The following is a 12,808-nucleotide window of genomic DNA, read 5'->3' as shown; positions in this document are numbered from 1 at the left end:
CCGTGCCTGAGGGTACTCGGCAAAACAGCCCTAGAACAGGTGCCTGCTGTATTTGAGAGCCGCTTGATCAAATGGGAGGGAGGAAATCATAAATCTAGGAAATTTGTCTCATGCATTTCATCCCACCAGAAAGGCTCTTCTGCTGGCCACATCTCCACAAGTGGTTCAGTCTCAATACCTTGATCTGTGCTGTATGGGAAGCACCTTCCCTGCTAATAGTTACAACATATGAGGAAGGGAAAACATCTTGATGTATAGATGAGAAAAGGACTTTCCTTGCATGTATTGCAGAGACCTTTACGGAGGCTGATGCTCTTCCACTGCTCTGGGCGGGATCTTTGGCTCTGCAAAAGGGGCCGTGCAGGGGCCAGGGGTGGCCGCAGTCCTGCTGCAGCGTGGGCAGGCTCTGCGAATCTGCCATGGAGTCCATTGAAAACATTGTAACCGCCCCACTTCTGTCTGTAGGTTTAGATAAAAAATGAAGCAGGCAAAGCTCTTAACCACTGTGTGTTGTCTCTTTGTTTTGTATAATCAAGTGTTGAAATCATGATAAATGTTGACATCAAGTAGCAAGAAGTGCAGAATATAGTTGTGTGAGTGTAGGGCCAATAGGGTCATATGAAGTTTGTGCTCTGGCTAGCGTAATATGAAGAAATATTACTAACAATTAGCATAAGTACTACCATTTATTATAACTAATTTTGTAACTAATTATTACAAGTAATAATTATTCTACTAGGATTATTTTCCTAAGGGTTTTGTCATTCCATACATTTGAAAGTTGTACATGTCGTAGCCAAAACTCTTAATTTTATAGTATTCTCTCAGAGTGACTATTGGGTCCGTGATGTGTGCATGTGACCCCTATACAGTTTTGTTCTTTTACATCTGTCTTACAACGTGCCTTCTTGCTAAATGCTCTGTAGGTATCAAAGCAGGCAAGAACAGCACAGGACCCTCTCGGTAGCAGGGTAAGCATGAGCAGCAAGCTATTAAGATCTTTCTGTTAATTCGTTGATGATTTTGCTGGTATCATCTTCTAATCCGCTTAAAAAAGACTGAACGTGCATTTGAACATTTCTGAAGAGCAAACTGCTAAGCAAAATACATGTATAATCCTAACATTTTGGTAGAAATAGGGTGAGTTATTATTGATTCACAGAGCACGACAAAACATCACTGCATGAATTAGCAAACAGCTGTTTCTAATTTGAGTTTAGAACTGTACACAGAGGAACTTGTTTTAGTGTTCACTCCTTTCATTTATAATGAATTTTAATCACCGCTACAGGTGAGAAAAATGTAGAAACAAGCTTGTATCTTGTGGAAGAAACAAAGGAGAGACAGATGCTAACAGATTTACAGTCTGTGATAAAAGGAATGTTTTGGTACACTTTACATGTAATTAGAGTGCAGCTGTTTTCAGTCCCAAGTCCATGATGCACAGCAGAATATGGTATCTGCTGCTTTTCCAAAGGGAGTAAAGAAAAACAGTGATTCAACTCTGAAAGCATTTAGTTTATTCCTAGATCTAACATAAAACTTTCTCCTCCACCCCTTATTATGCCATTTATTGAAGTGTGAAATAACTTATTTAATATGTTAATTTTTTGTTACCAGCAAAATACAGACTGTTTGACATAAGAAAAAATAATGTTAAAAATAACTTTCTGATTTTATCATCTGTATAGAATTATGTATCACCCTATTGATGGCCATTACTGGGTCTTGGTATCTGCTAATGGGAGACAAAGGCTCAGGCATGCGTTACTCCAGCTTAACAAGTTTCTGTGTATCAACTAAGCTTCAACAGGCATCTTTGTGTGTACTTTTAACTTGCAGCATAAAAAAAGACTAATTGGATGTATCTTTGATCACTAGAGAAAGGTTTAAACAAAGACAGTGAGGTTTAAACTGTCTATGTGTAACAGTTTATCTGCGGCAGACATCCCAGCAAGTTTAATGTTGGAAATTCTGCACTACATCTTGTGCTGATTTTGTATTCTAAATACCAAGTTACTCTCTGCATGAGAAGAAAAATTAGATTATATATACTTTCCATTAAGCCAGACGTCTGTCTGTCTTTTTTCAAAACTTCACTTAAAAATGAATTGCAGTGCAAAGCTGAGAAGTTGGAAAGAGTCACTAACTGTTGGTAATTTAGTCCAAAAAAATGCTTGCCACATAAGCATATAATTAGGTATAACTGCATCTTTCTCAAGTCACAGATAATAATGAAAACACTGCATGCAGTGCCACTTATATTAGCACCTCTTAGGTTTTTATCCAATTTTAGGTTTGCTTTGAACATTTTATATAAATTTTTATATATATATATTTAAAAAATGGCATAGTGCCTTAAAATAAAAACCTGTGAAGACTGTTTTGTGAAGAAGCAAATGTTGCTGAAGTCTGAAGCTGCATATAGAGTTCTTCAGAGCAGCCTGAACTTCGCAGGGCCCCTCCTTAGTGCCTTGGCTAAGGGTGGGTTGACCAGTTCTGGGGGACAGTTGCATGATATTTTTGTAGGGATAATTATAAATAAATTGTAGAAATCTTTTTTCCATTTTTCAGTGACGTGTGTTTGAGTGTGCGATAATGCTGGGGTTCCGTCACAGCCCAGCAGTTACAATACCATTCAGAGAGAGGTGCAGTACCAGCGTAAAAAGGCTTTCAATGCCACAAGAGCTGGTGGCTCGCCGTCCACTATTGCCTTCTGTGGCACAACAAACAGTAACGTTTAGTGAAGCTAATATATGCATAGAAAATTGAGTTTGGAATATTAATGATATTTTTTGTTATTTATTTTGTTACAACTGTGCGGGACATGAAGGAAAATGGGGCTAAGCACTCCAACAAAAAATTTACGTAAAAAGCTGTCACAGTGCACTGAAAATACTGAAACTTAAAACATTAGCTATGTAAACTTGATTTGCATTATTTCACACCAGCACTGCAGTGTAAATGAGCCGCGTATGCTATGTGACGTTCTTACTATAATCCACTGTAATGATCTATCCTTGGCTTTAATACATAGTGCAGCAATGCAAAATTTGCCGTATCCAGTACTGAATATTTCTCAGTCCTCAATTTCTGTGTTCTGTTCTCATAGTTAGGCATCTGTGATTATAATAATTATTGAAATTGATAGCATTTCTATCGGGCCTTCCATCTGAGGATGTCTCGGGGTTTAACAGCTATACAGAAGTAAGCCCTACAATTTGCCCTTGAGGAGCAGATGGCTTTTTTCTATTATGGAGATGAGGAACTGAAACACAGTTCAGAAGCGTGTCTTATGATGCCAGGCTTGTTTTCAAAAGCAACTTACTTTTTTGGGTGCTAGAGACTACTACTACTAGACTACTCAACTCCCAATAGCCTAAAGCAATTTGAGTACTATGACCATTTCTAACTCGTGTGTCTTGGAGAGGCTCAGAGAGAACCAGGAATCTGAGCTTAAATCAGACAGCAATCTGTTCCTCAACAACTGTTTTGGGTTTTGTTTTTGTTAATTTCTCTGTTTCTTCTGTGTATTAGCTCTGTGCTAGACGAATAAACCTGATAGAATAAGAGCACCTTCCAGATCTAACTTACTTGGTTTATTGTCCTGTCTGGAGATGCTTTCTGGGCTCAGGAGGGGAGTCTTGAAGCTGCCTCTTTGGCCAAACCCTGGATATTTTGTTGATGCCTGGGCAGGTTGTGCGGCCTCTTGTGAGTCCTGTGGTACTCAATCTGTGCTGCTGTTTGCACCCAAACCAGCTGGAATAAATTGGCCTCCCGTACCATGCTGGCCACATTGCGATGTGCCCGCGGGGTGGGGGGACGTATGGAGGCCCTGTGGAAGAGCCACCTGAACCCTCCATGTGTAGGGGAGAGAGAGTACAGGGTTTAGGCAAGGGCAAGCTTCAGGTCTGGACCAGCAAATGGGGTTTCTGTGCATACCTTTTGTTCTTAAGAGAAAAAGCAGCTGGCTGGGGGTAGCTTGGGTTTGTGCAGCCCCTGCCCATGAACGCTGACTCCAGGGCTGGGACCGCGTGGGTGACCGGGCAGCCGAGCAAGCCTGTCCCCCTGCAGCCACTTCAAAAGTGGCTTGGCTCAAAATCTGGTGGGAGCGTAATGTTTCCAGCTAGCTTTGAGCAGGGAGATGGGGGAAGGTGTTTGCAGGAAGGTGTTTGCAGGGACACTGAAATTTTGTCTGATTGATTTCATTTCTATTAGCAAAATAACTTTGAAATAACAAATATAGCAATGTCATCAGTGTATGCTGAGACGACAGTGCTGCTTATTCCTGGAATTTTGTGATGTGCTGTTTGTCTCCTTTCTAAGTGACATCACATTTTTTAAGACTTCATTGTATTGTTTTAGCTTCACAAGTGCATTTCTGAGCTTGGCTCATGTTATCTGGAAGATAAACAGAGAATGAAGTATGATTTATACTGCAGTTTGGCCAAATTGCTCTTATTAGAAGGAAAAATACATTTATTGAATGCATTGAGGCTGGAATTAGCTCCTCAGTGATGATGATAAATGCTTGCAGTCCCCTAAACGTGCTGAACATTAAGTTGCTAAATTACTGTACCACTTTGAGATTGATTATCAAGTTTGGCCCTTTAAGCTTCATGACCCGCACATATATCCTGAGGACTACTGACATTCTGAAGCTTCCTTAAAGCTCTTTTTTTCCTAATTAAACTTTTTATTGAATTTTCTTACCCTTTTAATACTTGTTTTGATTCTCTTATGCACAAATGACAAAAGCCTTGCACCAGCCATGTGATTCTCTATTTTAGAACAGTCCCACTTTGCAGGATTAGCCATTTTTAATGACTTTAATCTCCTTTTTGAAAGTGATTTTTCTCATTCTGCTACATTCCTTTGATTGCATTAATGTAGAATTATTATTCTAACCATCATTGCCAGACATGTCACACCACACCTAAGATATATCTTCCCACTAAAATATTACTCTGGTAAAATACCTTAGAATTTCCTTCTCAGTTCATTATAGGTCTTTTCTTCAATTTAATATGGCAAGTTAAAATTAACAGGGCTATTTTTCATTCCATAAAGAGATTAATGATAATGAGTTTTCCCTAATTTCTTCAGTTTAGGCCTTTAGTAATTTAGTATCTTGTTTATAAGGAAGTCAAGGTGGGTTGTTTCTGGGGCTTAAAGTTTCCTAATTCTTTTTAAATTGTAAAAGTATGAGAAAACGGTGCAATAAAAAGGATCCAGAAGTTAAACATGAAAATCAGTGAAATGTCTATATAAATGCTTGCATTTTTATTACAAACTCAGCTTTTCAATCTGAGAAATGTTAATTTTTTTAAACCCAAATTACATTAGCACAGCAACGTCTTTGTGCACCACTCTCAAAGTAATACCAGCTTTCTTTGATTTTGTTTTTTGAATAGCCCAATATGTTTGAAGAGCAGCAGCTGGAGGGGAACTGGCCCTATTTGAATGTTAGAGTGCGTTTTGAGGTAGATGGGTTCGTTTCAGAGGAAAAAGAGACCTTCTAAAAGATTTGTTCGATTTGCATGGTGGGGCAATGTAATGGTTGGCATAAGCACATATGGACGTAACGAAGTTAAAGCAGTTGGCCCAGCCTGTGTTACCACTGGATTTGGCCCATTGCATCTACAGTTTCAAAGCTGAACAATGAAGCTTTATTCGCTGGAGCCGTTTTAAGTGCTCAGAGTTCTCCCCGGTGCAGTCCTTCCTCTGTGTGCTGCTGCCCAGCACAAGGGGTGAGTAGTCTGGCTGCAAAAGGGAAGATATTTAAAATTCATATATTTTTATAATAGTTTCTGCAAAGTGGCCATTTTAAATTATTTTAATTACAGCCAGTCAGCCCAAGCAGTAAATAACACAATGGTGGTGTGTTATTTTTCCTGTTGTTGTTTTTCTTCCTTTTTCCCCCCGGTAGACAGCAGTAGCAGTAGCAAACGCAACATGTGCTGCCCTAGTTCAGGCCCAGCATCCCCCTCTTGCTCCCCTTTGTCTCCTTTCCCCTGGAGGAGCCCAGCTGGCGAGAGGAGGGAATTAGCCAGCCCTGAGCTACCAGCACCTCCCCAGGGCCCCTAATCCAGGCGCTGGCAGCCGGCTGGCTTCTTCCCTCCGACGGCCCTTGGCCGCAGGTCCGTAGGGATGGAGCCCCGGATGCGGCTGGCGGCAGGGCTGGGGGGACGGAGTGGGTGGGGGGATGGGGGCTCCCTAGGGACAGAGCAAAGCTGTGCCGGCAGCGGGGCGGGCGGGGGAGGTGGCTTAAATTGGGGGAACATGAGGCTTTGTTGCAGCTGCGGAGAGAGACCGGTTTGTGGTTGGGGGAATGAAGCCTGAGAAAAGTTTATGTAAAAATTAAGGGCTTGTTGCCTGTGTTTTAGGTTCGGGATTGGCCAGGCTCGAAGGCGTTAGTTTAGCACAAAGACATTCAGCATCTTAGAAGTGCGGGTGCTTGCTGAGAGCTGGGGTGCATTTCGGGAGTGGGAGGAAGTGCGTTTTCGGTGTCTGGCATTGCTCTGGAGCCGGAGGTTTAATTAAATGGGGGAGCGGAGCTCCCTGGGGAGCGTGGGGCGAGGAGAGCGAGGAGCAGGCACCCGACCCACGCATCCTGGAAAACAGGCAGCCCCGTCGTGCAGGAAAAGTTGTTTGGTGTGTTTGGTTTAGTTTGTCCAAGGTAGCTCCACTCCCTCTTTTACTGGGATGAAAAGGAAGGTCTTTGCCAAAGAAACGGTGCCACAGGAGCCAGCCTCTTACGGTGGTGATATCCTCATTAGCCGAGCCTTTCTTTGAGAGCTCCTCTGCCGTACATGTGCTCTTCTCCGCCTGGTGACTCTGTAGTTGGCAGGCACGAGGAGTGCGCGTGTGGCAGCCTACACGCACAGTTGGGGATTTTTTTATTGGTTTGTTTTAGTAAGAGCTGAAGTAGGAACATTAAATGTTTTATAAGGACAATGTATCTGGAGAACCAGTTCCTTTTTTGAATCGCCAAATGTATATGTGGTCAGCGCCTTCCCTCATTTACATTAATTTTATTTTTGCTTCATTCTGTGGTTCAGTTTTATATCGGACTAGTGGCATTTTTGCTTCACTCAACATCTCCGTGTTTATTGGAATTAGGATATTTGAACTCGCTCTCTTCTGTTTCTTGTTAACAATTCTGTTTATAAAAGCTGCCAACATTTTATGTATTTTTCCTAAAATGACTGTTTTGCTGCTGGAGTTGGTGCTGTGTTTCTTTATGGTAATATCAAATTATAAAATATTTTCCAAAGCCTCATATTGAGCAAAGGAAATAGTTATTAAAACAGAGGCTGGGCCATTGTTGGTTTATCCTGAAGTTGATTCTTTTGTGATGTATTGAGATCTCCAATGGTGATTTTCTGGGCTTTTAAAATTTGTTTGTTTTTGTACCAAGCAGGCAGCATTACCTTTCATACGAATGAATGTGATAATGGTGCAGATCTCTTTTCTGATTTTCGTGAGCTGTCTCAAATCTGATGCTTTTATTTCACCTAGATGTTTGACTCTGCTTTTGAGCAGCCTTTCATTCTGTTACAGTTTTGAGACAGAACTGAAGGATTTTGTTTGGTGGAGGTATTACTTAAAATCATCTTGATGTAGCATTTAAAAAGACCCACAAAATCACAGGTGATCACTTAACACTGTAGCTTTTCGAAATGTTTGTATTGCTTCATTGCACATTGTGTTTTGCTTGCTTTATTCATTGTTTATTGCTTTACAGTACAGTGAGCAGGTGTTAAACCTGATAAAGAAAAATGCTTTATATTAATACTCTATGTTGGCGTATTTGTGAATTATGTGTACAAATATATTTTTATTTCTCTTTCTCAAACCTCCTTTGAAATTCTAGAGATTTTTTTTTAGTTAATTTTTTTTTTTTTATGCTGTAGTAGCAGAAGCCCATAGTGTTGTTGAGAGCTTTGTCCTTATTTCACAGATGCACTGGGAATTGTTTTTAATCTCCTTTCTGCTTTCCCATTACAGATGGTGATGACGACCCACAACTCTCCTGGGTGGCTTCATCTCCCTCCAGCAAAGATGTTGCATCACCCACTCAGATGATAGGAGATGGGTGTGATCTCGGCATCGGGGAGGAGGAAGGGGGGACTGGCCTGCCGTATCCCTGTCAGTTTTGTGATAAGTCCTTCATTCGCCTGAGCTACCTTAAAAGGCACGAGCAGATCCACAGTGACAAACTACCTTTCAAATGCACCTACTGTAGCCGGCTTTTTAAGCACAAGAGAAGTAGGGATCGCCACATAAAGCTTCACACAGGGGATAAAAAGTACCATTGCCATGAATGCGAGGCTGCATTCTCTCGCAGCGACCACCTCAAAATTCACCTGAAAACCCACAGCTCCAGCAAACCGTTCAAGTGTACTGTGTGTAAACGTGGGTTTTCATCTACCAGCTCATTGCAGAGTCACATGCAAGCTCATAAAAAGAACAAGGAACATATGGCAAAGACTGAGAAAGAGGTGAAGAAGGATGATTTTATGTGTGATTACTGTGAAGAGACATTCAGTCAGACTGAAGATTTGGAGAAGCACGTAATGACACGCCACCCACAGCTTTCCGAGAAGGCAGATTTGCAGTGTATTCATTGCCCTGAAGTATTTGCAGACGAAAACTCGCTGCTCTCACACATTCATCAAGCCCATGCCAACAAAAAACACAAGTGCCCTATGTGCCCGGAGCAGTTTTCTTCAGTGGAGGAAGTCTATTGCCACTTGGACAGCCACAGACAACCTGACTCCAGCAATCACAGCATCAGCCCTGACCCAGTCTTGGGGAGTGTGGCGTCCATGAGCAGTGCAACACCCGACTCCAGTGCATCAGTGGAAAGAGGTTCCACCCCAGATTCGACCTTAAAGCCTTTGAGAGGACAAAAGAAAATCAGGTCTGTGGACAGAGAGGAAGGCCAGAATTGGTCTAAAGTTACTTACAGCTGCCCATACTGCTCGAAGCGTGACTTCAACAGCCTTGCTGTTCTGGAGATCCACCTGAAGACCATTCATGCAGATAAACCTCAGCAAAGCCACACGTGCCAGATCTGCCTTGATTCCATGCCTACACTGTACAACTTGAATGAACATGTGAGAAAAGTGCACAAAAACCATGCCTATCCCATGATGCAGTTTAGCAACATTTCTGCCTTTCACTGTAACTACTGCCCGGAGATGTTTGCAGATATCAATAGCTTACAAGAACACATTCGTATTACTCACTGTGGCCCAAATGCTACCCCTCAAGATGGCAACAATGCTTTCTTCTGTAACCAGTGCTCCATGGGCTTTCTGACAGAAGCAACCTTGACTGAGCATATTCAGCAGACTCACTGCAATGTAGGAAATTCAAAATTGGACTCCCCTGTCATTCAGCCAACACAGTCTTTTATGGAAGTTTATTCATGCCCTTATTGCACAAACTCCCCCATTTTTGGCTCCATCCTGAAGCTTACAAAGCATATTAAAGAAAACCACAAGAACATTCCTCTGGCACACAATAAGAAGTCAAAAGCGGAGCAGAGTCCAGTTTCTTCTGATGTTGAAGTCTCTTCCCCTAAAAGGCAACGGCTTTCTGCTAGCGTAAACTCAGTGTCTAATGGTGAATACCCATGTAATCAGTGTGATCTAAAGTTCTCAAATTTTGAAAGTTTTCAAACCCATTTAAAGTTGCATTTGGAGTTGCTGTTGAGGAAACAGTCTTGCCCTCAGTGTAAAGAAGACTTTGATTCCCAGGAGTCTCTTCTGCAACACCTCACCGTACATTACATGACAACTTCAACTCATTATGTATGTGAGAGCTGCGACAAACAGTTTTCTTCAGTGGATGATTTGCAGAAGCATTTGTTGGACATGCATACTTTTGTGTTGTATCACTGCACCCTTTGCCAAGAAGTTTTTGATTCCAAGGTATCTATCCAAGTGCATCTGGCAGTCAAGCATAGCAATGAAAAGAAGATGTATCGTTGCACAGCCTGTAACTGGGATTTTAGGAAGGAGGTGGATCTCCAGATCCATGTGAAGCACAGTCACTTGGGGAATCCGTCAAAGTCTCACAAATGCATCTTCTGTGGTGAGACCTTTAGCACAGAGGTAGAACTGCAGTGCCACATCACAACCCACAGCAAAAAATACAACTGCAAGTTTTGTAGCAAAGCTTTTCATGCCATCATCTTGCTTGAAAAGCACTTGCGGGAAAAACATTGTGTTTTTGATGCTAGCGCTGAGAATGGTACAGCTAATGGCATGACCCCAACAAACAAGAAGACAGAAGGGGCAGATATCCAGAACATGTTAATGAAGAATCCAGATACTTCCAACAGTCATGAAGCCAGTGAGGATGATGTAGATGCTTCTGAGCCCATGTATGGCTGTGACATTTGTGGGGCTGCCTACACTATGGAGGTCCTCTTGCAGAACCATCGTTTGAGAGATCATAACATCAGGCCTGGGGAGGATGACTGTTCTAGGAAGAAAGCAGAATTCATCAAAGGTAGCCACAAGTGTAATATCTGCTCAAGGACCTTTTTCTCAGAAAATGGCCTGAGAGAGCACATGCAGACCCATCGAGGCCCAGCTAAGCACTACATGTGCCCCATCTGTGGTGAACGCTTCCCATCACTCCTGACCCTGACGGAGCACAAAGTCACTCACAGCAAGAGTTTGGATACAGGGACATGTCGGATCTGCAAAATGCCACTGCAGAGTGAGGAGGAATTTATTGAGCACTGCCAGATGCATCCAGATCTCAGAAACTCCCTCACCGGGTTTCGCTGTGTTGTCTGCATGCAGACGGTCACCTCTACCCTTGAGCTGAAAATTCATGGGACGTTCCATATGCAAAAATTGGCAGGGAACTCTGCAACCTCATCACCCAACGGCCAGGCCTTGCAAAAACTCTACAAGTGTGCGTTGTGCTTGAAGGAGTTCCGGAATAAGCAGGACTTGGTAAAGTTGGATGTGAATGGCCTTCCCTATGGCCTGTGTGCTGGATGCATGACCAGGAGCACCAATGGACAGTCTTCGGGCTTGACTCCACAGGAGGTGAACGAAAGACCATGTGGCAGTCTGAGGTGTCCAGAGTGTAGTGTCAAATTTGAAAGCGCTGAAGACCTAGAGAGCCACATTCAGGTAGACCACCGAGACCTGACACCTGAGACTAGTGGCCAAAGGAAAGGTACCCAGACGTCCCCCATTCCCAGAGTAAGTACAGCTGAACTTCAAAATGTCTGAGGGATAAAATCTAGACCTTCAATGTGACTGAGAACTGATCTGATTTTTTTTTTTTAACTGTCACTTCATAAAATTACTTGTGCTACTAAAAAACCCAACAAAGCAGGAGGAAAGGCAGAGTAATGCACATAGAATAATTAGATGTTGCTCAGGCTTGCAGGCTTCTTGATTCCTAGTGGCAGCGCATCAAATTTCTTATCATAAAACTGCCCTAGATTTACAAACAGGGAGCTGAGGCACTTGAACCGTGATGGGGATTGAGTCTGTCCATGAATTCTGGTGCTACTGAACTGGCAGATCTGGAAAAGCTGGGGCATTTCCATGAAAAAAGGAAACGCTAAGTACCCAAAACAACAACAAAAAAATCTGATCTGTCATACCTGAGGAATGAGATTATTTCTTACCAGGGAACTAAACATGAGCAGGAGGATAAAGGTACTTTTGAGGAAAAATTTAGTGAATTCCACCCTATCCCGGAAATTCTCACCTAAAACCAATTTCTGTGCTAAAGAGCTTGTCCTTATGGATGTCTGTCAGGGTGAACGTTGTGAGGCTACTTGCATGTCTGTGTGCATATGTGTGTGCCTGTGTCTCTGCGTGTGTATGATTTCAAAAGTGATTTTAAAAGGATCTGCTTCATGGCCCTCCTGTAAGGTAAGCAGTTTTCTTAGCGAGTCTGGAAATTATTGTCTAATGCAGGTTACGTGTAAGTGTGCTCTCCTTCAATGTTTGCAGATAGCCTGCTTTCCCATTTCTTAGTTTACAAGATACTTGGGAACATGCAGATCCAAGTAAGGTTTCAGAAGCCTACTCAGGAGATTAATATCATTTGCAGTTTATAGTCTTTTAAAATTATTTGTTGACGTTTTGGTTCAAGAATGGGCCAAGTCAGTCCTTCCTCTGTCAGGAACAGATGGAATGAGAAGTAGGTTTTGGAAATCTTCTCGGGAGACCAACAGCAGACACATCTGAGTATTGATATCATCTGACATTTTTAATTAAACATGATGGGGTGAGATTTTCAAAAGTATCTAAGGAAATTAGGCACCCAACTCCTAATGAATAATTCCAGCCATAGATGCCTGTTTATGTCAATCTGCTAATTAAAGCACCCACAAACACATCTTACTGCATTAAAAGAACCTGGAAATACCATTCAACTAGAACACCAGAGGCTCAATAAGTAAGAGGAGACCCTAAGTATGTCCCGAGGATGCAGACTGAGATGACTGCAATAGACCTGGTGCAGGCTGTGTCCCCAGCGGGACTTGTTAGCTCCGGCTTAGCACCAGAGCATGCGGGGCAGCAGCGTCCGGCGGAGCTGGGCTGTACGCAGGCAGCTCAGAGCACAGCACTCCCTGCCCTGGCACCCGCTGGCCTCAATGCCCAGTTCCAGGCTTCTGAGCGAATCCCACAGAAATTTTAATTTTTTTTTTTTTTTTCATTTTTAGTAAAACAACTGGATATTTTTCCCTCTGGGTGCGATGAACGTGTGGCTAAGTCTCCAGACACCACCCCCCCCCCCCCCCCCCCCTCCCCACCGT

The 12,808-nt window shown here is 42.6% G+C and overlaps 1 protein-coding gene across 1 annotated transcript in view; it reads left to right on the top strand.

Annotated features, from left to right (window-relative positions):
* ZNF423 (zinc finger protein 423) overlaps window positions 1–12,808 on the top strand; it is a gene marked incomplete at its 3' end in the record, with an annotated part of 75,664 nt that overhangs the window by 57,288 nt on the left and 5,568 nt on the right. Inside the window, exon 3 of the mRNA XM_035893166.1 lies at window positions 8,011–11,234. Within this exon, the coding sequence (XP_035749059.1) occupies window positions 8,011–11,234 (3,224 nt within the window). The remainder of the gene's footprint in view (window positions 1–8,010; window positions 11,235–12,808) is intronic.

The sequence above is a fragment of the Egretta garzetta genome, unplaced genomic scaffold (assembly GCF_000687185.1).
Source record: "Egretta garzetta isolate BGI_Z169 unplaced genomic scaffold, ASM68718v1 scaffold314, whole genome shotgun sequence".
NCBI classification, from domain to species: Eukaryota; Metazoa; Chordata; class Aves; order Pelecaniformes; family Ardeidae; genus Egretta; species Egretta garzetta.
This window is presented reverse-complemented; position numbering and strand designations above follow the sequence as displayed.